The 27,891-nt window shown below is 35.3% G+C and overlaps 1 protein-coding gene across 7 annotated transcripts in view; it reads right to left on the bottom strand.

The window, feature by feature from the left end:
* LOC140147895 (actin-binding LIM protein 2-like) overlaps positions 1–24,408 on the bottom strand; it is a 428,263-nt gene extending 403,855 nt beyond the window's left edge. For all 7 annotated transcript variants that reach the window (XM_072169674.1, XM_072169676.1, XM_072169673.1 and 4 more), the window contains exon 1: positions 24,222–24,408. Coding sequence is in view for 6 of the 7 variants with exons in the window: in XM_072169676.1 (XP_072025777.1) it covers positions 24,222–24,255 (34 nt within the window). In the remaining variant the exon portion in view is untranslated. The remainder of the gene's footprint in view (positions 1–24,221) is intronic.
* Between the last annotated feature and the right edge of the window lie 3,483 nt (positions 24,409–27,891).

The raw sequence follows: 27,891 nt of genomic DNA, 5'->3' as shown, positions 1-27,891 counted from the left end.
TAAGGAAATTGGGATTTTTTTTTTGAAGAGAATTAAGGGAAATTGAATTTTTTTTTTTGAAAATTTTTTTTTTGAAATTTTTTTTTTGAAATTTTTTTTTTTTTAAATTTTTTTTTTCCTTATTTTTTTTTTTTTTTTTTTCCGAAATTTTTGTTGTTGAAATTTTACAAACTTGAGCCTGCTTCAAAGACACCAACACTGCAAAATTGAATTCCTTGTCCCGCAGCGACCGCTACGGATCCGACGGTACTTGTTTAAAACATTATGATGAGAAAGCAACCATTTTGATATTTTTATAAACCAACCTGTAGTAAAATTTGGGGAAAATACCCTTTTTGGAATTGACTTTGCTGAAAATCTGACTCCAACCCCGCTCCATTTTTTAAAAATATTTTCAGATTTATTATCAGCAGATCTATGAAAATATCAAAATATTATTAAAGAAATTCTATAAGGAATACCTGCTATCATGCTTGGTCCACAGGTTCATACCACTTTAAATTAGGATGCAATGTGTAAATTACTATCAAAATTTATAGAAAATTGTCATTTACTCAATAAACATTCCCCGGGAAACATTCCAACAATCCTTTGCTCGCTTCTCACTTCGCTCGCTATTATAGTGGCATCACGGTTTACAAAAAGGGCTAGTTCCTAGGGGGTGTAGATTTCAAATGAACACACCCATTTAGGTAACTTCATTTGAAATTCACACTCCCTATGTAGAAGATTAAGATCATGTCTTCCTTAGAGGGTGTACATATTTCAACTGGAATAGCCCAACCCACCTGTTTAGCCCTACTACAGGGCCTTTTTTTTCTTTCTTTTTTTACATGCTATACTCAGAGACAAGCTATACCCCGAGAACTGCTTAAAGCAGTATACAGACTTTTATTATGCGTACAATATTGTATGTACAATATATACGTTATTTAATCTATTGCCATTCTATTTCCAGTAATGTTTAAGTTCTAACGAATGTTTGATGACGTAAAATCGATAATATATTTCTGCTAGATATTGTATGTAACATATTATCGATTTTTCGGTCATCAAACATTCGTTAGAACTTAAACATTACTGAAATAGAATGGCAATAGATTAAATAACGCATATATTGTACATACAATATTGTACGCATAATACTGAGTCTGAAGCGCGCTTAACCCACTAACCGCTGTCCAGTTTGGCAAGTTTCGTAGGGCCCTTTGTTCTCGGGGACAGCGGTTAGTGGGTTGTGAGCTATCACTGGGTTTTTAGCAGTTCTCAGTTTATAGCATGATGTCTCGGAGTATAATAGTATGTAAAAAAAATTAAAAAAAGGCCCTGTGGTAGGGCTACACCTGTTTAGCTTGTTTGAGGCTTTTAAGAGCATTTCATTAAGTTTGTAATAAAACAGTAAAAAAAATCTTTAACTGGTTGATTAATTTCCTCCAAGAAAAAAAATCTACATGAATATTTTCCTAAATAAATAACCCATCTGACACTTTTAAATAATGAAAACACTGCAAAACTCTAAAGCTCTGGTAGCCAGCAGTTCACATTAGGGACGCACCATTAGACTTCAAGGGGGGTTAGGAAGTTGGGGTCAGGGAATTTTTTATCGGCAAGTTTTTTTTAAATTTCATTAATTTATACACAGTAAGGTGGGGAAAGGTTTTTTTTAGTGTTGGTGGGGAAAGTTTGGTTTTTTTTGCTCATGTAGTGGGGGAAGTTTTTTTCAAAACTTCCTACCCCCTTGAAGTCTAATGGTGCATCCCTTATCACCTACATTTTCAAGTACTGTGAAAATATTTGTTTAGGTCAATATAAGGAAACTTAGAATTGCGAATTTAAAAACAAGGGAAACAGTTCAAAATTGGAAAAGCGCAAAAAATTAATTGTGAGAAAATTTCCACTTTTACAGTGTTACATAACTGTTAGATGTAATGAAAATCAGCAATGCAGTATAATGAGCTGGGAGGGCATGTGTAGGGTGTAGCATAGCAGTGATGGTTTATAAGTTCAAGTACTGTATGCAAAGGTTATTCTATGTCAGATTATTAACATGTACTGAAATGGAAAGACATTAATTCCAGGGCTCAGAACCACAAAGACATAACTCCAATGTAATGACATGTGCACACAAAGGAAATCCCAAATCCACTGTAGTGACATTGGGGATAAGCCTTTCTGCTTCATAGCCATCAAATTTTGCTAAAGTTTTATTTTTATCTTTAAAGGGGGGTAACCCTATCGGTTTAGGATATGGATTCTCTTCAAACTTACATACAATGTCAAATATTGTCCCCTTTATCCATCTATGTGAGAAAACGGGAACAATTTCAGCATAAATGTGAATAATTAGCATATTAGCAAGCCAATACACTGGTACGCGTGAATTGCATTCTGGTCAGGCATCCCGAAACAACGGCCGAGAGCATGTCCCGGTGGAAACAGGAAGTGTTCGCCTTGGCACTAAAAACCAGCTCGCCCCTGTACACTTTTATACCCTCTATTCATACTGATTAATCTTAAAAAAAACATTACATATCACTGCGCTCATTATCATTCTTGACAAGATAGCCCATGCTGTATTTACTTCGCTTAATTATTTCTTTATTTTTAGCTATATGATGCACATTTTCACATATTTATGATTTTTCTTTGTTTTATTTTTTAACTAATTTTTTAATGTGGGGAGGTGCTCTCATAATTTTTTTCATATTCCTCGTATCATGCTTGACAATATAGGTCATGTTTCCTTATTTATTTACGCCTCTTATGTATTTCTTTATTTTTGTTTTATATCATTATAGCGCCATCTATAGTTTGACATTAGGGGGCCTATTTGATGTATTTTTGCGGACGAATTAGTACTTGGGTGAAGTCTTCCGAATCTATTCCGATTTCATTCTATGACTACCCAAAACTCCCGTGTCGTGTAAAATGAGAACAACTGGTAGCCTGTAAAAAACGATGTGTTTCATGATTTCTCCGAAATACATCGACTTGGAGCGTCAAATTTCAGGATAGTAATGAGAAAAATAGTATCTATTATGTGATACCAAAACCTCATCAACAATGAAAAAAATCGGGGATAATGCTGTCGATCGGGTTACGGACCATTAAGTGAAAGATTAGATGCAAATATTTTAGAGTGTACCCACCCCTACCCCCCAAATTGTGACAAACATAGCATTTCCCATCGTCCATCAGCATCTCAGATGACCTGCATGCTGCAGTAATACATGTAAAATATGGGGTTTTTTCCAGCAGAAAATCATGACAGAGTTTTTTGATTTTGGTTTGATAAAACAGAAAACACACTGCAAAATGTTGGAGTATGAAACTAAGACTCGTCCAAATGTACATCATCACGGAAATCACATAAAAAATGAACACTTTAAAATATTAAAAGCAATGCATTTGATGGAGTGCAGAAGCAGCAAAGAATTCTGTAATTACACCCTTCGTATGTATTCTATGATGTGGGAGCATTGTAATAGAATGAATGCATATAAATGCCCATAATAAATGTGTTACAATATATGCGTAGACTTGTTCTTATACTAGTCAGTCTTATGCACAATCATACATTCTTGCTAACATACAATGAGACATTTGCAATTTTATTGAGGCCAGATTGCTGTAAGCAGTCATTGAAGTCCACCATAGATGTATTCAGTCTATTAGGCAATTCCAGTTGAAATCCATACACCCCTATGGAAGACATGACCTCAATCTCTCACACAGGGGTGTACATTTCAAATGGAGTCACCCATTCAGGTAACTCCATTTGAAATTCACAAGCCCTGTGTGGAAGATTAAGGTCATGTCTTCCACAGAGGGTGTATGCATTTTAAATGGAACAGCCCATTGCCAATCAACATCAATAAGGACCTGTATATATTCTGACATTTTTGTATGCATTTTCTGTTACAACAAACTCCGCTCGGTATGCTTTGGTCTCCATTGCAATTTCCCCCAAAATGATTAGCTTCATTCAGAGCTTTCATTTTAAATTTCTTCATAACATTTTGTCAAGAAGAACATGTGCACACTTCTTGACATTTTGGCCACAGTGGAAAACTGACAAATGTTTCTAGCAACATGCAATGCACACAAAATATTGAACTATGCCGTAACTTTAACATTTTTTTTGATGGGTGAGATTCAAAACCCTATACCTGTTTTCTATAAGGATTGTGCTCTTCTAGGGGATTTGTTTCAAAAACTTATTTCTAAGGATTTTTTTGTTTAAAATCTACCCCATGTTTTTTGATGATTTTTCGAAACATGCAGTCATGCATCCATGTCTAGGATTTTCTGTGAAAAACCTACCCCATGTCTAAAGATGAAGAAACAGACCCATAGACTTCAACACAGGTTTAAGTCCGATTCAGACTCTAACTTCTAAGCAGCATCGAGCAATGATATTTAGAAGGTACAGCAATGTTATATCACAAGATCATGGCCATTATGTGGAATCTGTATCAGGCCTTAAGGTAATTCTGCTAACATTGATTTTCCAGCAGCCAATCACATGCAGAGCTGCGATATCATGAAAGAGCAAAATAGTTTTCAAAAATTCAACTCTCATTGCCGATAAAAATTCCATTGAGAGATGAGATTTTTTCGCGGCCAAGCTCGTAAAAACCCTAGCTCAGATTTCATCACAGCCGCAACATCGCAGGCTTTAGCAGCCGCATGTGGAGTCTGAATCGGGCTTTATACTTTCATCATAAGCTAGATGCCCCCCCGGTCCCCGCACTCTGTGCATCCGCGGGTATTCATGCTTGTCGGTGAACTTTAAAAACACCCCCTTTTGCATCTTATTTCGCGAAGTTTTTAGGGGAAAAACACCCCTTTTTTTAGCGATTTCGCGAATTATTTGCCCTTCGGCAATACCCCATTTTCGCTCAAACGCGAACGATATTTCTAATATACTTTTTTCTGGCAGGAACGCGTAGGCTGCTCGATGAAAATACCTTTTTTTTTCAATTTAGCGAACACGTGGTTTGAAAAACACCCCTTTTTGTGTGTTTCATGAATCGCGTTTCTTCATCTGAAAACACCCCTTATTTCGCGAAATTTTCGACGAGCATGAATACCCGCAGATGCACGGAGTGCGGGGACCGGGGCTGCCCCCTTGACCATGCTGAAGGAATTTGCCAGCGAAGTGTTATGTATAATCTGATTATCACCATGTCAACTGGATCACGCTTTTGAGTTACACCATGATCGAAATGATCGCAACACAAAGTCTATGGCATGTGCTATCAATTCCAAAAGGTGCGTGATCCAGTTACCAGGGAGTTACGTAACCACTTCGCTAGCAAATACCTTGGATTACAGTGTCAAAGAGGTTCACTTTTTGGGACAAAATTTCAAACTTTCTCAGCTTCATTATAAATAACAAAGAGAAAGTGCATCTAATATCATCTGTTTGTCTGTCTGCGTCCCATTCTTTCTTCCTTTCAGTTTGTCATCATACTGGACAACTTAAGCCTAACATCTGCCACTGACAGGCAGCCTCTACATCTATAACCTTTTAAGAGACCAAAATATCTTGTGTAACATATTCAACAGAGTCAATACATAATAATGGACAAATTTATTTCAGTCTAAATATACCATGCATACTGGATCAGTGATTTTAACCACAGATACTTTCCCTTATCATGCGTATTCAAAAGATATGCTAGAGAACCTTGATGTCCTCCCAGAGACATATTGCCACTGGAAAGAGCAAGTTTAATCACTGACCACTTAAGATACTGCTCTGATTTATCTTGTCAAGTCTTGACCACTCAGTCCTCAAGCATTACCTAAAGTACAAGTAACTTTAAAGGAACACTGATGACTTATGCTTCATGATTGACCAAAACAAAATTTAGTGTGGTGATGATCAATATACCGTATATCCTCGAATAGTCATCACTGGGGGGGGGGGGCGTTGCATTTTCCAAAAGGGGATGTTTATTAGAGGTCATTTTTAGAACTATAATTCCCGTTAAAATGATTAGTTAAGCTTTTAAGTTTTAAAAAACTCACACTGAAATGACAAACTATGAACTTAGAAACAATGACATCAATGAACATTCCTTTGCTCACCCTTTCCTTTTAAAAGGAACTTTTATTGACTATTCACATGCAAGGTTTCTAAATTTGATTGCCTCGCTATACAAGGATAAAAGTATGTGAAATGTTTTGAGCAACAAAAAAAATATAAGATTTCACCATACTAAACTGCTTTAATGTTTACCACCGTGCCAACTTTTTTCCCTGATTGATCAAATGTGTATTATGATTTGTGTAGAAAGCTCTCTGGTCAGTCAAATTTACGCCAAGAGCCTTTAAATCCAATCAAGTCATTGACCGCTGAAGCACCAACTCCCAAGTTAATCTACTCATTAACAACTACACTGTAAAAAAAATCTTGTAAATTTTACAGTAAAAGTGTGTGCAGCCAATCTGCCAACAAAACCCTGTAAAATTTACAGTATCCTGTAAAAATGAACACACTCAAAATGCTGTAGAATAGGTATATTTGGCGAGTTATTTTAGAGCTTGAGAATGTGTTAAGGATAAAAAATGCTGACTGACTTCAAAAGTTCACCCTTCCCATAGAACAGTTTTTTTACATCGCCTAACTGTAAAATTTACAGTTTCCTGTCAAGAAAGTACAGTTGAAACCTGTAAATTCATCTTTTTTACAGGATACTGTAAATTTTACAGGTTTTGGTTGGCAGATTGGCTGCACACACTTTTACTGTAAAATTTAGTCACGTGATATTTAATACTCAATCGTATAAGTGACCATTCTTACAGTGTAGTGATGATATTGATATTGCTTAAACGTTGAATTATAACTCCAATTTTAATTTCAGCTTTGATAGGCCTAGATAATTTAAACTAAAAATACAGTATTTGCCTGTTTTTATCAATTACAGCCAAATACTGTAAATAATTAGCCTTTTTTACAGTATTTTACTGTAAATTTCACTGTTATTTTTACAGTGTACTCTCTCTCTCTATTTCTGTAATCACAGATAACTATGCCCCATCTTCACTTTAATATGCTTATTATTTTCATCTATGGTAATTTATTCAATCTAATTTTCATAGCATCTTAATTTTCAGTTCAAACATGTCAAGAAGGAAATAATCATATTCATAGTCCGATCAAAAAGATGGGGAGTTCCAGTGGCATCCGTGACTGCCCCTACCCCGGGGGGCTAAAGAAAATTCAATTTTGCCGCCCCTTCCTCAACAGCCCGAAAAGGTTGACCCAAAAAATGTTGGTGGTTTGAAAAAGTGAAGAGCAAAAAAAAAAATTTCAGTATACTTATCAATTTTTTTACGCCATTTTTTCTTTACTACTTGCCCCTTCCTTTGTTGCCCCTTCTTCTTCCGCCGCCCCTTCGTTTTTGCTGCCCCCTGCTTTTACCCCGGGGGGCTGGTGCCCCCAAAGCCCCCCCAAAAAAAATACGCACATGAGTTCTGTTATTTTCTATTCAAGTGGTAAAGCTCACTGAGCATGTGGACCAATTGAATACATGAATTCAAAACCCACCCAAGTCCATGGGAAGTGATTTTGAGAAAAAAACCTGTGTATCATTTTAATTCCTTCAGTTAGATTTACCTGGTCAGTATGATAAGTTTTATGTGCAAATGAGTGGGTTAAACTGTATTAGGTATGACGATTAGCATTTCAGGGACTTTGTGGGGGTTCATTTTAAATGCTGGACTTGGGTGGTTTTTTTAATCATATACAAAGACAACGATTTTGGAATGAGATTACCACTAGTAAGATAATACAAAATAAAGCACACAGGTATGTTGATACGCATATTGCTATGTAATATAAACCACACACTTATCCTTGATTAAGCCCTTTTTTTTTCAAAAGTCACTCTCCAGCAATAAATGTGTTACAAGTGGACTTTTATACATACTGGATTTCAATCAATGTGTTACAAGACTCAAATCGTGGACTTGGGTGGTTCTTTCATACATGCTATTTTTCACATGCTCAATAGACACAGAGGATGAATTTGAGTTGTTCTTTCATACATATAACAGGCCTATGTATAGCAACAATTTCCCATGCTTAACTGAATTTGGCTTAAGTATGGACTTAGGTGGGTTTTGTATTCATATATTCAATAATTGTCTGCAAGTAGCATAAACAGACTGAAAATCAGTGCATGACTGTGTAAGCAAGGGGACATTTACCCCTGGAAATTTTTTATTCAAATTTGGAGGCAAAAACTGTCATTTCTAGGCTGTCAATTCATTTTACCCAGATTTTTCTTGCATTGGCACCATATAGTGTTTGTTTGTTTATATGTTTGTTTGTTTGCAGAGAGCCTACACGATTTGAACCAACCTAAAGCCAGTGACAACCACACACTCAAGTCCACTTAGCTTTTGCGTTCAGGTTATAAATCTACTTTTATACAAAATATGGCCCATGGTTATATCCGGTCCATCCAACTCGACTTTTTCCCACAATGCAATAAAATGGCACAGCTGTTACTTTTTCCCATTCTATAAAATTTTATTTTTTTTTAAATGTTTTGTCTCACATGATCATGACGGTACTAATTGTTATAACATCATAAATACATAGCCATACTAGTCTCATACTGTTTAAATAAATATACATAGATCTACATACATTACAAATTTAATTTGAAATAACAAATATATGAATTTGAGTTGCAATATTGCAACATCATTTAGACAAGCTACAGCTTTATTACCTTCCATCAAAGTTGCCAATTCTGCAATTCAGTAGCCCAATTGGGCGACTTTTAAAGCTTTTCACTGCCAATTGATCATTTTTCCTGTCCCATCAAACCAACAGCTAACAGAACAATTTTGAATTAGGTATCTTTTTGACTTCATCTACCATGATTTGGCCCTTTAGGCCCCGAACAATCGATTTTGAGTTTCCCGTCACATAATTTTTGAAAACAAGTGAGGTAACTTTTTCATTATTCATTATTCATTATTTTCGTGACTTTCATTATATGACAAAATGCGAGTGTAAAACACGTTGTTATTTTCTTTTTACTATTATTTTTCTTATTTATTTATAATTTTGTGTAATTTAAGTACAAATTATCCAGTTGACGTTGACATGCAATATCGTCCACTGCATGACATTACGACCACTGTCGCATATCTTAATTGATATGTACATGACAAATCTTTAATACAAACATCAGCAAAGTCCCATCAAATTGAAATCAAAATACGAAACAATTGCAATTCATGAATTGGTAAGTTTTTACAGCTCCAATAGTATCGAATCTTGCGCCAACAAAATTAAAGGGAAAACCCCATGCGTACGTGTTTTGTTGATGTTGAATAACCGCATAGTTCTTGCAGCAATGTCATAAACACACCAGAGTTAGAATATATAATTTTTTGCTCTTTTTGTATATTAAATTTAATTTAAAACTATGTCGAATACTATTTAAAAATAAATAATCAATCAATTGGGACAACAAATATAAAATTAACAGTATTAATATATTTCTTTAATTACCACAAACAACGATATTATGCAAAGTCACAAACAGCACTGTAGAAGAAAAAATCAGACATTGAAAAATATTTTGTTCGACCGCATATTTCGCGTGCAACAGTGTCACAATAGAGCAGAGTTGAAATATATAAATTTTGCCATTTTGTACAGTCAAATTAATATAAAACGATACCAAGTACTATTTTAAAATATATGATTGATATTTATGAAAAGAAATCCAAAAATAACAGAATCAATATATTTTTTTTAAATTCGCACAAACATCACTATTCATTGTGCGATTTCGCGAACAGCACTGTAGAATCATTGATCTGCATGACAGCATTAATCTGTCAGTCCAGTATATGATATGCACGTGGAAAAGGACTGCGACGTCAACATATTTACAAAGCGTTGCGAACCTGGCCTACAGGATCTAGGCTATCACTATCAGACGCCAATCAACCGGCCGCAATGAGTTTACTGCCGGTAGCGAAATCGATGTTTTGAATTTGATTTTTCCACTAAAAATGCACGGATTTCATCGTTTTTTTTTGCAAAAATGATAGGTTTTTATTTTTATTTTTCGAAAATCGCAATAATGAATTCAAGTGCGGGCCCGAAAATGAAGTGCGGGCGGGCGACGGGAAACTCAAAATCGACTTTGCCAGGCCTTATGTCCCATAAAAAACAATAGTAAGAAAAATTAGGCCACATTTCGGTAGCCAGACTGCAATTTGGGCTCATTTTCTGTCAACCCTACCTGCCATTTATCTGTCTAGTGTGTATTACTATGTAATTACTAATCCACAAAGGCTGAATGAACATGGCTTGCTCCGTTGCCTCATATCTATCTGGAGATCTCATTGCTCAACTTCGATATTCGGTTCTATGAATAAATGAACGGTTCTTTCAAATAAATGAGTCTCCAGAAGTTCAATGTTGCACTGCATGAAGACAATCATTATTATAAGGGATTGTTCAATAATAATGCCATGGAGAGTGTTGACAACAAATTTTGTGTTCCCTTTCATGTCTGCTCAAATCTTTTTGATAATCCCTTGCTTTACACCTTTTGGTTATTCCTTCATGTAATTTTACACAAAAGTAGGGTTAGGGTCAGGGTTAGTTTAGGGTTAGGATTAGGGTTAGGATTAGGGTTAGGATTAGGGTTAGCATGAACGATCGACCCACCTTTTTCTCCATTTAAAACTTAACATCCCCCCATGCTTGAATTAAAATTTCAGATTTCCCCCTCAAGACCACACAAAAAATTTGGATTCCTCACATGCACTCCCTCCAACTGAATAAATATTGAATGGTCCCTAATATCCATTGGCCTTTCCACAAAGCATAGAATACAAAAACCTTTGTAATGCAGGAAACAGGAATTACTAGTATTGCTACTGCTACAACTTCAAACTTGAAATAAAAAAAGAAATGAGTACTAAAATTTTTATATTAATGCATTAATTTCCAGTTTGTAAAGCCATCAATCAGTAGGGTAAAGAATTATTTTGCTTTCATAATATACTTAATATTTGATTGCAAAAGATTATCAACCAACTCAGAATTATGCATTTTAATCTCGGACATATTATACCACTTTTGTATAAAAATGAATGATTGTGAACCCTTTTCCAGAATTAATTTGGTCAAAAAGCAAATACGAAGTAATTTAGAATTCCATAAATTGAAAAATAGAGCTGTGTTTGGTTCTGAGACGAATATACCTCAGAGGATGATTTAAGGAAGCCCCATCATGCACTGTAAAAGTGTTACCACTAGAGTTTCAACTGCCACTTTACTTTTCAAATGCCATTGAACTCTGTGCAAAAGATGTTGTTTTAGAATTGCCCGTGTGTCATTATTACTTGGTCGATTTCAGATCTAAAGTGATGTATGCATGAAGGATAATTCACACCTTCCGTAGATAACATAAAATGTGAAATCGACCAACCTTTGGAAGGTGTTTTTATTGTAAATATATCTGTCCAAAATCAAATTTAACCATGCACGTGTGTATGCAGTGGGCGGGCAGTGGTGTCATGTTCACTCACACAGCTTTGCTAACCGCAAGACTTGCTGGGAAGTGCTTAAATCATCCTCTGAATATACCTAAAGGTTTGGTTGCATATTTTTTCATCATATAAAAATTACAAATTGAAAATATCTCTCCAACTCCAATCATAAACAAATACATGCACATGCTACGACGACAGATGTCATTTTCATAGTATACAATAGTTCATGGCAAGAGCTGGTAGCTTTATAATTGATTTTTATGCAGGAAAATAAAATAATTAAAAGGAATAATTAACAGGCATGACTTTGGACTCTATAATGATATAATCATTGTATGAAAATCTGGCTCCAAAATCCTTTGTAATAAAATGATTCAAAATTTTAATTCAAACAAAAAAAAATTTACAAGAGATTGTGTTTCTATAATGATTTAATAAATCTTTGTATGAAAATCTGGCTCCAAAATCCTCTGTAATTAAAGAATTTAAAATTTTAATTCAAACAAAAAAATATTTACAAGAGATTGTGTTTCTATAATGATTTAATAAATCTTTGTATGAAAATCTGGCTCCAAAATCCTCTGTAATTAAAGAATTTAAAATTTTAATTCAAACAAAAAAATACTTATAAGGGATTGCATTTTAAAAAAAAGACGAATTGGTATTTTTTGAGGAGATGATTGCTTTTACATGTTTAATGAGAGAAATGTGCTAACGAATGAAACTTGTATGAATCATGTTAAGTTGCTGACTGATGCCTGCTCTCAATTTAAGGCAAATTAACCCTTATCATGCTGGTATGATGTATGGTTATATCACACGAAACCCTACATAATAATTAATGTGCCAATCTCACTTGCCACAGCTCAAGAATGACACAAAATGTGCACAATTTTTAATGCATTTGTGGGGATTGGATATGAAAATAGATGCTACTGATTTAATGTAAAATGAACTATGTCAAAGAGGATGAGTGTAATTGAATGTGGCCCATTGAAATATGCACACAAATAACAGGAACAAAATGATCACAATTTCCAGAAATAAATATTTTTTCTTTCATTAGTGCACAATTGCCACAAAATTAAGTACTTGAGTCTAAATGTGACACGATATGGCCCATTGGGGCCAAAGGAGGCATTTTTGAAAATTGAGTTACTGTAATTATTACACACGATACAATAGGCAATCATTTACTGAAAACACCAAAGGTCTAGTGTACTTGGTTCTAAAGTTATGAAGTTTTTTGATGTCTATTTTCTTATGTATTTTATTGTTTTTTACTCCAAATTTTTACCTTTATCTCAGTTTCAAATTTGCCGCCTTTGGCCCCCATGGACCAGATTGTGTCACAAATATGCCTAGTTTAAGTTCAATGACCTAAGAAATATTAACCCTTCTCCTACAAAACCATCTTCAATTCCAGTGGGGTTTAGACATCAATTGGCATGCATATGGCAGCTTACAAAAATACTATGGCAATTTGGCTCTCAAATAAATAAATCAGGATGCATGAAAAATGCAACTCAGCTACCATGTTATTGTAAATAGTCACAACATGCTATTTCGGTATCTGCTTTGAATTGCTTTAGGCCTACAGTATTATGGTAGGGCAAGCCCAGTGTTGTGGGTATGTGTGTGTGGGGGGGGGGGGATAATATTGGTAACTGAATGAACTTTGCTATATAATTTACATATCCCAGACACACATTCATTTTTTTATGATTTCTAAAATAATTTTCATACCGTACTAAACGCAACAAAAACTGACCATTTCAGCATCATGTTGGCTACAAATTTCACATAAAACTATATATATATAGATGCATCCCAGCGCTAGAAATTAAATTTTCAAGTAATTTAATTTATTGATGATGCAGATGTTTATCTTTCACACCTAATGATATGCATAGTGCGCTGCTTCTGGCATTTTTACCGGATTAATTTTGTTCATGTTCAGGCTTTTCCAAAAATCATATTTTTGCAAGGAAGAATTAATTTTACACAAGGTTTATAACCTTTGAGGTGCAATAAGCAATATCAGTAAACTCTGGTCATACTTCTGCTCTTTAAAATGTGGTTTTGAGTCATGATGGAATGAATATTTTTAATTATTGAATTTTCAACTTATGATACCGGCGGACGTATTGATCCGCTTCTAAGAACTGTTTTGATTGGTTACAAAGATGAATATATCTTGAATTGAGCCAATCAGACATATCATGCTAAGAATAGTCAGTAAGACTAAACAGCTTAAATTTGCTCAAATATCTAAAAGCTGTATTTTGATTGGTTACTCTGAGAATTACATCATACAATTATCCAATCAGGGGCACTGTACGAAATTCAATAGTTTATCCCTTCTTGAGCCTCTTTGATCGAGCAAATCTAAGCTATACACCTGATTATAACATCCCATGTCCTCCTTAATGAGATACATGCCATCCAATCTTAAAGTCCAGTCCAGGTCCATCATAATTTATTAACATCGCAATCTCCCTCCCTCATCAAGGAAATGATGCGCACCTATCCCAATCAAGCCAATATTTCATGCTTCCTAAACACCCCACAATTTAAAATCCCAAAATTCAATTTCCAATTTTACAAATGACTGTATTTGTCCACGGAGTCACTGTCCGATTTTCCGTCGCATGACTCAGCAAGAGTGTTTTTTTTTTCTTTCCAGGAAGACATTGATTTAATTGGATTGGACTGTCGTTTTTTCACACACCGATTTCATGGAAGCTGATGTTATCAGCGTTGAAATGAAGCTTGCAGCACATGGGGGCATTTAGAGTACATCGGTTCAATGTACTCTCATCTACTACAGCTTGAATAAATTTCTTGATTTTTTTCAACAATTTCATGCATCGTTTTATACTTTGATCAGTTCCAAATAGGCAGGGTTCATTGCTTAGTTTTGCATAATTTTGTATATGATTAATGCGTGTATCTGTAATACAGGTCCAGTATAACAACAAATAATTGTCTTTTACAACTGTCTGCATAGTTCTTAAAATTCACATTTTAGCACATTTCTTTTTTTCTTTTTTTTTCTCCGGGTTTTGATGAAAGGTTTTGCCCTTTGTTAAGTCATCAGAAAACCAAGAAGAAATTGAGCCGAGAAGTGAAAAAAAATGACCAAAAGTGCAATTCATGTATTTTGTAAAACCTTTTTATAATGAAAAAGTAAAACAAAGAGAGCATATCGGGGTTTTTTTTGGGTTTTTTTCATTTTTGTTTGAGACAAACCTCTTTGTTTTGGCCTGAGAGTTTTTTGTACTTCATACAGAAGTGTGAACAAATTGGGTAAATCATGCTTCCACCAAAAATAGGTCTATTCTTCAGGAGAATAGTACAGAAATGAGACTCTCATAGTTTCCACCTATTTAGTGCCGAACACAGTGTAGTGCAAAAAGTAACAAGGTGCAATTCAATTTTTGTACAAGTTTGTCAATTTCAAGCAAGCTCTAGAGTTACAGGATTTCTTCACTGATGTCAAAATAGAACGGCAGACTATTGATCAGTCAAATCTTTCATTGGAGATATTATTAATTTCAAAGCTTATGAAAATGTCTTGAAAATTGAAATTTTGCAAAATAAATGCAGCTGTCAATTTCCGCTGAATATTTATAGTTTCAAGATTTACAGTACTTTGACTGCTCAGTGCCAGAAATGGGTAAGTGCAATAGCTGCCATTGCTATTGCACTTACCCATTTCTGGTACAGAACAGTCGACTTACTGCTCTAGAATATTGCAGACAAAAATGAAACAGCAAAATTTCATTGAATTAATTCTCTCCATATGAGTGTCAACTGCAGACGACAATTTTCAATTTTTTTTAATTCAAAAATTTCAGATTTTTACATTTTCATGACCAAATTTGGAATCAGCATGAAAAATGCATTGAAATGAGTACAAACAAGCCCAGTACTCAGAGGCTCTTGAGATAGCTCTTGATATTTTGAGAAAATATCTCAAAACTGGGATACTTTCCCTCCCACGCATCTAGATTTTCGGTTTTCCTCCCACACATTTCCAATCGTATATAAGTAAATTAAGTATTCATAAAAACACTTAATTAAGTATTTATAGAAACACTTAATTATGATCAGCTGCTTCGGGTGTCAAAATAAGATCAACATTGATGACTTTCTCTTAATTGTTTACAAAATCATCAAAACGTTACTGATCATGCTATTCATCATTTTCAACGGCATGCATGCGCAGAGTTTAGTAGTATTTTGAGGAAGCCTGGGGCATAGAATCCAGATCTTCTGAATGAGATGACCTGCAAGTCATTCACCTCCGTTCTTTGTGTATTTGATATGGGCCGACTTTCATTCAAGTATGCCAAGCGTATGAAAATGATAATGATACCCATTCATATTTTTTCAATATTGGAATTTGTACACTTTGACTTTTGACAATCAACTTAGGCTTTAGGAGTCAATACAGCGTATATTGAATCAAACTTCAATAGAATCAATCAAATTAAATTCATTATAAATTATTTGATTGCCAATTCAATGGTCCCTTTCACAAACAGATTTGTGAACAAATTCTTTTTATGTTTACAAATTAATGGTTCACATGACAAAATAAATAAGAATTGGTAACTGTACTGACAAATTTCTTGAAAAGTCAAGGCTTTCATGTATTAAGTTAATGATTATGTTGTACAGATTGTTCATTGTTGTTGTAAATTTTACAATGTATACATGAACAAATTGGTTCCCATGGCAATCAACATTTTTAATAATCATAATTTTAAATGTAAAAGTTTTGTCTGATATATGCATTGAGATATGCATACTTTTACGTGTAGAATATAAATATAAGCGTGTTATTTATAGTGTTTATTAAGTGTTATAATTTTCAACGAATATTCAGTTTAATGATTTGAATTTTCAATCTTTTTAATCAATCAAAAGAGTGATTCTTAATCTTTTTAGCGAATAGATTAAGGACAAATCTTTTCCCGATTTAATATTTAGTCAAAAGGAATCAATCTTTCAATCTTTTGCAGACAGATGTTAAGAACAAATCCTTCCCAATTAAAAAAATAATGAAAATATCTGCTGAAAAAGTTTGAATCTCATTCTAAACACATGCATTTGACAGCATAGGAGTAACATTTCATTGGATGGTGAAATCAGTCTACAAAAAAAAGAGGAAGAGTCAATCCAAAAATGAATTTCAATCTATTTTCCAATCTATTTACTTAGATTAACTCCTACATTGTATTTTAAGGGAGCATGCCCGGGGGAGCAGGTCTTATTTACTATGGATAAAATGGGACTTCATACATAAAACATAAGAAATTATTAGCACCCTAAGAAATGACACAGAAAGCTTGTACTCCATAAAATAAGTCCATGCATAGACTTCTCTCGTGTATAAATTAAAGGTATGCATTGCACTGAGCCTATCATACTTCCATGGTTCTAATAAATTAAACACAGATCTGATTGAACATTAATACAGTACTTGAGATCAGGTGGTAAAATCATAATCAGGTCCCGTTATTTGATAATTGATAAGTTGTTCAAATTAGTTCAGTGATCACATTAATGACATCTCACATCACAATAGCCATGTTCAGACGTGGGTACAAGTCGGCGTAAATTTACATCGGCATTCCAAAGAATTTACTTAATTTCACACGCACGCGTCCACACACGCTTATTCCGACTACTTTACCACGGGCTCGCAGACAAATTTAACACGACCTTCGCAGGGGACCATTGAATACTCGGAGTAACTTCTGGAAGTAAAGTGGCAGTGCTGCAAACATGTCGTTGCTTTCAACACAAGCGGCACGAGTTTCAATATGATTGGGTATCATTGAAATGCCCAAACGAAATGTGTTTATTTATTGTTCAAAACAAATTGCTGCTGACAGTGTTTTACTTTTTTTGTCAGCCGCAATTTGTTCTTCTGCTTTTAAATACTTTTTTTCGATATTTTACTACTAATTTCTCCATGCCTACCCCTTGCATCACTACTGTTTGCCCATCAACATGATCAACAGCACAGAGCTCAGTGGTAAATAGAATGATGAAAAAGTATGAACTAGTGCATGAACATCGCATCGAGCACTATTTGCATCTTGCTTAATGGTGATCTTTCCCAAAAAGAAACAAAAGTCACAAGCTCATTGTGAAAGTTCACCTTACTCCGACTGGTCGTGTTATACTTGTTCACACGGGCAGCTACTCCGACCCACCAGGTCGTGTTTACGCGTTACTCCTGACAAAAGTCAGGAGTAAATCGGTCGTGGGAAGGTCGGAGGAGCTTATCACGACTAGCGTTCACACTGGCACTACTCCGACATTTCCCACAACCTTCCGCCGACTAGTGCTTACCACGACCATCCTCCGACCTTCCGCCGGGTGTAAACCCATGCGTCTGAACACGGCTTATGATAAAATAATGATTTGCCCTGCCCTACATTAACATCACCTTGAGTAACCTAAAGCAAGGGATTGCCCAATGATAGAAACAAATGGCATTATTCCAGTTTGTCAGCCCATGCATACTTTTGTAGGGGTGGACCCCAGGCAGGTGGGGAGGGGTATTGAGTAAAGCATCCAAGGGGGCCAAATCTGTACTTTCTCCACACTGTACAAACTGCATGTTCATCTGTGAAGGGGGGTCCTGAAGTGGAGCTTAAAAGGGCATTTCGTGATCTACAGCCTCATCCCCGCGTTTCTCAAAAAAAAAGTTGAGATTTTTATATCACTGGAAACCTCTGGCTACATAATGTTTATGTACAAAATATTTCTTGCAGATTAATTAGTTTAAGGGGTACTACACCCTGGCCAATTTGTGCCTATTTTTGCATTTTTCTCAAAAATTATAGCGCATTGGTGACAAGTAAGATATGTATATTATAGGGCAAGGACTACAACTACTGCACTGAAAATTCAGCAACTCAAGGCAAATAGTTATTGATTTATTGATCAAATATTGGTTTTCCCTCATTTTTTACTGTAACTCCACAACTGTTGTCTATGCTGAAATAAAATTTCCAGTGCAGCAGTTGTAGTCCTTGCCCCTATAATATACATATCTTATTTGTCACCAATGCGCTATAGTTTTTGAGAAAAATGCAAAAATAAGCACAAAATTGGGCAGGGGTGTAGTACCCCCTTAACAAAGATATCGTGAAATTTGAATTTCGTTCTGGTGCACCAGAACAAAATTACAACGTATTGTCTATGGAGCAGTGTAATACACATAATCATGCATAACTCGCAAAGCGCAATATCGGAATCAACTGAAATCTTTAGGACTAATTTTTTTTCGTGGATATATACTGAAAAATGTCATAAAAAGAGGATGCTAGGATCACAAAATGTGGATATCCATTGTATCTTCTCATGGGTATTGCCCATTCATATAAAACAGTTAGTCCCTTTATCCATAGATCATGTAGATGATCTATGCTTTATCACATGCACCCTAATAACTATTTGTCAATTGATACTGCATAAGCCTGCCAAGATAGATGATAATATTTTCTGATGTAAATCGTTAGAGAACTCTTTTATCCTCATGCAATGGGTGTTTCTGGGTTTGGTCAGAATATGGATGGATAGCAAACTTTTCCCACCCACCTCTCCCAATAAGACAGGGTGCATTGTGTATTTTCCCATTCCTTTTTTCTTTGTCCAGGGAAAACAGATTTTGTACTTTTCTAACCAATTTTACCAGAACATAATACAATTTTACGAAATAATTTCTTTATATACTTCAATAATTTACATTTAAAAATAATGAACTTTAGACTGTGAACTTTCTGAACTATTATTTTGTCTTTTACATCTTTTCTGTGGAAGCCTTTTTGTTCTTATCACCACAAAGTTGTTGCAGTGTAGTCATGATATGTGAACCTTTTATTACATCATAATTATATTTTTGCTTATCATCCAATATTTATTTGCATTCATATACTGTAACCATGACGATTATGATAATTTTATGCTAAATAAATACAGCTGTTATCGTGACATCCTGCATTACGTGTGACAGTCCATAGTTCTTTTACTTGTGATGAATTTTGATACCTTGTACAATGACTAGATATCATAAATCAGATGTCAAATTTCATTTCCAAACTCCCTGCAAAATCATTTAACTTTTCCCACAATTTTGAATGTATTTCTTTCTTTGCTTTGGGAAAGCAGTATTTCCCTCCATATGTCAAATTTCCCACTAAGAGGAAAGAATTTCCTCGATCCAGTACAGAGCAAAGCGAGGGAAAATTTCTTACAAATAATAGTACTCGCATATATGTGATGCGATCAAGCCAAATCCGTTGGAACTCAGAAATATTGATTTTGAGATATAGCCAAACAAAGAAAGTTTTTCCTTTTGTTTCCTCTAGTTTTGGAAACTCTTAAATTGCTCATATCTTTGGAACTGGTAGTTCAATTTCAATGGGTTTTCTGCAAAATGCAGCTTTGTAAACGCTTCTTATTATCCTATAGGAAACTAATTTATTATGGCCGAGTTCTGACTGATTTTGCTTGATAGCATCACATTATTGGTACGCGTCATGTGCAAAAAAAAACCATTTTTACTGCTAATCTGCCACCCAATGACCCCCCCTCTGTACATGCATGTCACTTTCATATTCGAGTGCTCCCCAAGCCGACTAGAAACTTATGGTCCAGCGACCCATCACCTGATATAATTTTGTACAATTTTGGGTGTTCTAATTTACAGAAACTCTTGGTTTTTGCTCGGGCAGCATATTCCCGGATAACACTTTTTTTTTTTTCAACGCGTTTATTTTTACGCATGTACCTAAAAGTATAGGTGGTGTTGCTTATGATTACTACTTAAATGCGATTATATAAGGGTATTTTTCAAAACAAATTATTACCGCTCCAACATGCATATGTGACGTGTCATGTCAAAAGGAGACACTTTTGGGCAGGTTATCAATTTTGAGGTTTTTACATATCTTAAATCTAGAGATATTTTGCTCCACAACGCCGTTTTCCCCAATGAAATTGGACATTCCTATGCGAAGATATTGAGTTCGTAAGTAATGGTTTTATAAAATTGGAAATTGAGATATCGGCCTTTAAAAATATTATTGACAATGTTGAGAGTAGGAATTACCTTGAAAAATGTCTCTCAAAAATACAAGATACCAGTTATTTTCCGGTCTGAAACTATCAGACAATATTTTAAACATTAATAACATCACAAATTCAAACAAACCCAAATTGTGAAAAAATCACCCGGGCAGATTTTTGGCTATTTCTCCATTTATGATCCTGCCCAAAAGTGTCTCCTTTTGACATGATACGTCACATATAAGCAATTTAACATGTTGGTGTGTAATACACTTGGAAACCAGTTGCAGTGTTTGTTAACAAGCAACACCTCCTATACTTTTACGCGTTAAGTATAGAAATAAACATGTTGAAGTGTTTAAGAAAGTGTTATGCCGAACTTTGTACAGTGTGTTGTATGGAGGTCAATGGAATTTGAATGTCAGACTGAAAGAATCATTGATCTATCAGTAGCTAAACTATGAATAACCTGATCAATACCCAAGCACACTTCAATTAAACCAACCTATTGACATAGTCATTAGTGAACAAATAGAAACACAAGGGCTTTATTTATTTGCAACCTATATACACCCACCTGGGTGTTTGATAAGGCTGGCAAAGAAGTTTATTTCACAATTATATAATGTTTTACACAATCATACAAATAGGCCTACATATATATGATCACGCTGCAACATTCGTCCTCAATAACATTCATCCTCAACAAGTTTTTAGCAGTTTTTTAGATACACCCTTTTCCTTTTTAAAGGAATTTTTATTATTTTAAAAGACAATTAGCTGCCTTGGATACTAGACCCTTAAATCTTTAATCATAACAAAGAAAAGTATTTTTACCACCTATTTTGTCTTGTAGGAATTATAACAATTCTTAAGCTTTTTTTTTATTACTTTTTGAAAATCCCCTAAATTGTGCCAGTGTTGGATTTCATGTGCCCATAAGGTGCTATGGTCAGGATATTGGTTTAAATTTATACCAAACTTTCAGGGGTGATAAGCTTAATATCTAAATTCTCTCAATGCACATACCTCCATCCCACAGGTCATGCTTTTAACAACATAGACCCATCATATCTGGTTCATGTTCCCCTTGTTTTCCCTTCCCTGTCTGGCATGGATGGAATAGACACATGCTTGCCAAGGATGAATACTTTATAAATAGCTGAGCTATTCAAGGATTTGTTTTTAATGCTCTGATATGTCTGGAATGAGGAACAGATAGCCTGATCTTGTTATGAGGTGGAATTCTTGGAGTAATCAAACATGTTTATAACAATGGATGATATCAGCCAGTGCAATCATGCATTTCAACTTTTTTAGTTTGTGGAAGAGGGGATATGATACCGGTATCCATTTGCAAAGAATAGGAGACACAGAATTTGGGATAGAGGATAGAGAGATGAAATTGACTTTTTCATACGTTGAAAAAGGCAAATTTTTACCTCTTTCAATTTGCACATTTTTCCCGACTATGAGGGGAACCATCCCTCATCCTCCTCTCAGAAAACCAGCCATCATAAAAACCACACAAAATATGGGTCTACATTATGATCATATTATTTTGAATGCAACCCCACCCCCAACCCCAATTCAAAAACTTGGATCCATATCTGTACCTGCCAACATGGGTGTCAATCCCCCACCTTTTGACAAATATTATGATCCATTTTTTGTTCTTTCCAGCCACTTTTTGACAATTCAGGCTGAATGACTCCCCCCGACATTTCAAGACAGGTTGACACTACTAATGCTGTACCACTCACTCTCCCTAAGGCCTGCAGACCTGCGTGCATTTTCCAGAGTAAGGGGGTAGGAGAGTAGAAAAATTGGCTGGATGTGGTGTGTACATTCTAATGCAAGCATCAATTTGAAGCTCAAGCCTCGGCATACATTGTTTCGATGCCGATGATTGAGGTCAACAAAAGTATGACCTCAATCATCGGCACTGAATCGATGTCGATAATAATATGTTAAGGTTTCAGGTGGGTAGGTTCAAGCTTCAAATTGACGCTTGCATAAAGCATCAATGGCGCATATCTGCTATGAACAATTGACAGTGGTATCAAGCAGGGCTCACTTTTCATGTGGAATTGCTATGTAAATGGAGCAAGATATTGTCAAACAGGGGTGTATATATATATACGTGTATTGGATGCAGTTAGACTTGCTTGCCAGTCCTATATACGCCGTACCTATGTATATTAAGGACTGGCTTACGCATTTTGGATGTCAATGGGAAATACACACTTAACGATTTGCGCGCCGTTAGAAACTTGAAAAAAAATCTTAAAAATTTTATCAATGTATATAAAAGTGGTACCAACCTTATTGTGCTTGCTAATTTAAGACTCGGTTGAAACAAAATTAAGGATCGAATGCATTTTAGTGTCCAAAAGGCAAAATTATCGTCAAAGTTCTGCGAAATCGGCACCCTTGCGAAGGGTTCAGAATTGAATCGAAGCGAAAATATCCGATCTTTATGATCAAAAACACAAAATTACAACTTTAAACATACTATTGGCAAAAGACATTATTACCAAACAATATAGAATAGAAAATTTGACATCATTTTCTCAAAATATTGAAGAAATTTGCTCACTAGACATCGAAAAAGTACGCAATCCAATTCCCGTTCAAACGCGTGAGAAACTGAAAGTGCATAATCCCGACTAGATGCAGTGCGGATTTACTATTGGGCCAGATGGGCCCAGTGCCCACAAAATGAAGATATTCTTTTTTTCATTCATTGATATTGAAACGCTTGGTTATAACCAAATCATATTTTTGCCAGAAATAATGTGTGTACAACAACATATATTGTTGATGCATCAGTGGTTGCGTGAGATTTTACTACCGGCTTGGGTCTGGTGAGAGCAGGCCCGTAACCAGGATTTACTTTTGGGTAGGGGCTGATTATGAAAAAGTGGGCTTGGGTGATGGATTTTTAAAAAGTGGATTTAAAAAAAAAAATCAACCAAAAAAGGGCTAAAAAACCTTATTTTTTCGCACCCTACACTTGCAAAAGGGACTTTTTTGGTCCAAAATGGGGAATTTTTTGGCATTTGGCGATGGGGTCGCCCCCATCACCCCCTGGTTACGGGCCTGGGTGAGAGCGTGACAATGCATGAAAATGTGTGAGACTCACGCCGAATGCGTGAGAGTTGACACCCCTGCATCAGGTCATGTCACATTTATGTCAGTGCAGTTTCTAGTATGTGCACTGTACTAATGTCGCCCCTGGTTAAAATTATGTTGCCTAAACTTTTAATGACAGCCCATGGCATGTAGAAATTTAGCTAGCCTAAGCAGAGCATACTGCATAAACTATATTTATACAACCTTATTTATTTTTACTCTATATCTCAGACTGAGAGGCTTTGTTGATAAACAATATTTAGCCACTCATCAATGAAACCGTTATATGTTTATAAAAGCACCAAAAGCATCGGATTCAATGACTATCTATGCAGTTATATTCCAATGAGCAAAGCCGTCCATCGATTGATATAATATTTGTGAAGAGCAATGCAGCGTGCAGTGCTATTTTTAGATCCCCGAATAACATCAATAAAAATCTGACTTACCTTGATTTATTTTATTCACAGCGAATGTTGGCATCTTGTATAATATTCCACTAGATAATCCTGACCGAAGATCGCGAATTCCACAAATAAAATTGTCCTAGTACAGAGTAAAGCTTACGTGAATCTCCACACGACGAAACTGTATGCAGCTGTCATAAGACTACACGTAAAATGCCAAGCTGCTATTGTAAACATTAGCGCAGTGAAAACCGACACGCGAGTGAGCTGCACAGGTGCATGTTAAACAGGGGGTGTACAGCCAGAACAAATTGTGGTACGTGCATAGTTCATAACATTTGTGTTGTTAGCTGATTTTGTTTTAAATAATTAAAGTGTTTTCTTTAAATGTCATAACGTATGATATGTGTAAATAAAACTATCATAATTTTTATTGGAATACAGGACTGCAAGAACAATAATATACAGGAATTATCTATGAGTACTACCCCTCTTGATTTGGGATATTCCCTCTAAGTGCATTTGATAAGATGGCGCTGTTTGACTAAATTTGCTGGGCTCTGGCTGGGCCAGCCCTGGAGCCAGAGAGACAAACCAGGAATAAACCCAGAGAGATTGCGGAGAGAAAGAAATTAAGATGGTAGAGAAAATTAAATTAAAAATACATGGTTAAAAACAAAGAAAGAGAAAAATGAGAGAACAATGTTTTTGAGGGGTGAGAATAGATTTATAACCTGTTTCGGATTTTTATTTGGCCCATCTGCGCGACATACTGTTCTCGAGTTAAAAGCAAAAAGCTCAAATCTAGGGTCAGAAACTGAAAGTGCTATCTGAAACTGAAGTGGCCAATCTGTGTGACATATAATATGTATGCTGCAATGGCGATTGACCTTTATGACCACCCCTGACTTTTGTCCTTGTTGTTTAGGCCTATAACTCAAGAATGGTATGTTACAGATACTTTTTTCAGAATCCTTGCTAGGAATATTTTGGTTTTTAACCATGCAAATTTGAGCACGTTTGAAATTTGACCCTGTGTTGATCTTTGATTGACACCTACATGCCTAGGGTCACATTTGCTTACATCTGTAGGCCTAGTATGAAATAGTACATTACTTATGTCTACTGTAGATTTGTGTATTGATGAAGTAGTACATTGCTTATATCTACTGTAGATCTGTGTATTAAAGAAGTATGGTAGTTCATTGCTTACATCTACTGTTATGGTAGATCTGCATGTGTGTTGAAGATGTAGTACATTGCTTACGTCTTTTGTAGATCTGTGTATTGATGAAGTAGGCATTGTTTATGTCTACTGTAAATGTGTGTTGATGAAGTAGTGCATTTACGTCTTCTGTAGATCTGTGTATTGATGAAGTAGTTAAGTTTATTGCTTACGTCCTACTGTAGATATGTGTATTGATGAAGTAGTACATTGCTTAAATCTACTGTTATGGTAGATCTGTGTGTTGAAGATGTAGTGCATTGCGTACATCTACTTAAATCTGTGTATTGATGAAGTAGTACATTGCTTACGTCTTTTGTAGATCTGTGTATTGATGAAGTAGGCATTGTTTACGTCTACTGTAGATTTGTGTTGATGAAGTAGTGCATTTACGTCTTCTGTAGATCTGTGTATTGATGAAGTAGTCATTGTCTACTCTAGATATGTGTATTGATGAAGTAGTGAATTGTTTACATCTTCTGTAGATCTGAGTTTTGATATTGGTAGTACATTGTTTTTGTCTACTGTAGATTTGGATATTGATGAAATAGTACATTGCTTATGTCTACTGTATAATGTGTATTGATGAAGTAGTACATTGTTTACATCTCCTGTAGATCTGTGTATTGAAGAAGTAATGCATTGTCCATCTTCTACAGATCTGTGTATTGATGAAGTAGGCATTGCTTACAGTAGGCTTACATCTACTGTAGATCTATGTATTGATGAATGTATTGTTTACGGCTACTGTAGATCGGTGTATTGATGAAGTAATGCATTGCTTACGTCTACTCTAGATTTGTGTATTGACAAAGTAGTGCATTGCTTATGTCTACAGTAGATCTGTGTATGGATGAAGTAATGCATTGCGTACATCTATTGTAGATCTGTATATTGATGAAGTAGTGCATTGCTTACGTCTACTGTTAAATTTGTGTATTCTTGACAAAGTAATGCATTGCTTACATCTTCTGTAGATCTGTGTATTGATGAAAATGCATTGTTTATGTATATACTGAAGATTTGTGTATTGATGAAGTAGTGCATATTTGCTTACATCTACAGTAGATCTGTGTATTGATGAAGTAGTGCATTGCTTACACCTACTGTAGATGTGTATTGACGAAGTAGTGCATTGCTTACATGTAACTGTAGATCTGTGTATTGATGAAGTAGTGCATTGCTTACATCTACTGTAGATCTGTGTATTGATGAAGTAGTGCACTGCTTGCGTCTTCTGTAGATCTGTGTATTGATGAAGTAGGTATTGCTTACGTCTACTCTATATCTGTGTATTGACGAAGTAATGTACTGCTTGCGTTTTCTGTAGATCTGTGTATTGATGAAGTAGGTATTGCTTACATCTAGGCCCCTACTGTAGATTTTTTCACAAGGTCATATCTTAAAATCCTGTGCATCAAAATTACACACAGAATTACTTCAATACTCTACACTAAACACATGTCAGTGACAAAGCAGTTGTGCAACTGACACAACATCAAAATGCACTGACATTGAACAGTTTCCTGGACAACATTCACAGCAATTGGCACCCAGCACAAGAAATCTGTGAGAATGTGTCTAAGATCCTTACACAGATGATAATTTCCAAAGAGTAAGTGGAATAGTGTAGAACGGTGCTGATTTCTGCTTTTCACACATTTTCTTCAAGAAACAGGCCTTGTTCTACATTACTCCACTTGCTCACAGATTTCTTGTGCTGGGTGACATTTATTGGGCTGTGAATGTGGTCCAGGAAGCTGTCCCATGTCAGTGCATTTTGCTGTTGTGTCAGTTGGGCAGAGTAGAGTATTGAAGTAATCCTTGTGTAATTTTGGTTCATTTGGATGGACAGGACTTTAAGATATGACCTTGTGAAATATTATAAGTTTCTTTTTCAGCTCAGTGTACATTGCATATATGAAGAGTTTTGTTGCAAAACTCCTTATATCCACTTGAGCAATTTTGAGAAAACATCAAAAAATCATCAAAAAGGTATAAGGGGGTTTTCAACAAAAGCAATTTTTGGTGTGATGCTCATCCTGCCCAAGCATCCCGATATAAACTGCTTTGTTGCAAAGCCCCGTATATCAGTAGGTACTGTAAAAGTAGAAATTTTCGCGAGGTTTTTATTTTCGCGAATTTCGCGAGTGGACATAAAATCGCGAAAATAAAAACTTGCGAAAATAACCTTTTGTTTTAGGTTTCTATTGTATCAATATCAAAACCGCGAAATTTAATTCTCGCGCAATTGACAAAATCTTCAAAATCGCGAATATATCTTCTCGCGAAAATATTGACTTTTACAGTACTTGTTTGTTGATTTTTTTTATGTTTTCTCAAAATTGCTCAAGTGGATGTTTGGGGTTTTGCAACAAAGCTCTTAATATCTACTGTAGATATATGTGTTGATGAAGTAATGCATTGCTTACATCTACTGTAGATCTGTGTATTGATGAAGCAAGCATTGTTTACATCTATTGTATA

The sequence above is a fragment of the Amphiura filiformis genome, chromosome 3 (assembly GCF_039555335.1).
Source record: "Amphiura filiformis chromosome 3, Afil_fr2py, whole genome shotgun sequence".
Taxonomy (NCBI): domain Eukaryota; kingdom Metazoa; phylum Echinodermata; class Ophiuroidea; order Amphilepidida; family Amphiuridae; genus Amphiura; species Amphiura filiformis.
The sequence above is the reverse complement of the archived record's forward strand: the minus strand, read 5'-3'. Positions and strand labels throughout refer to the sequence as shown.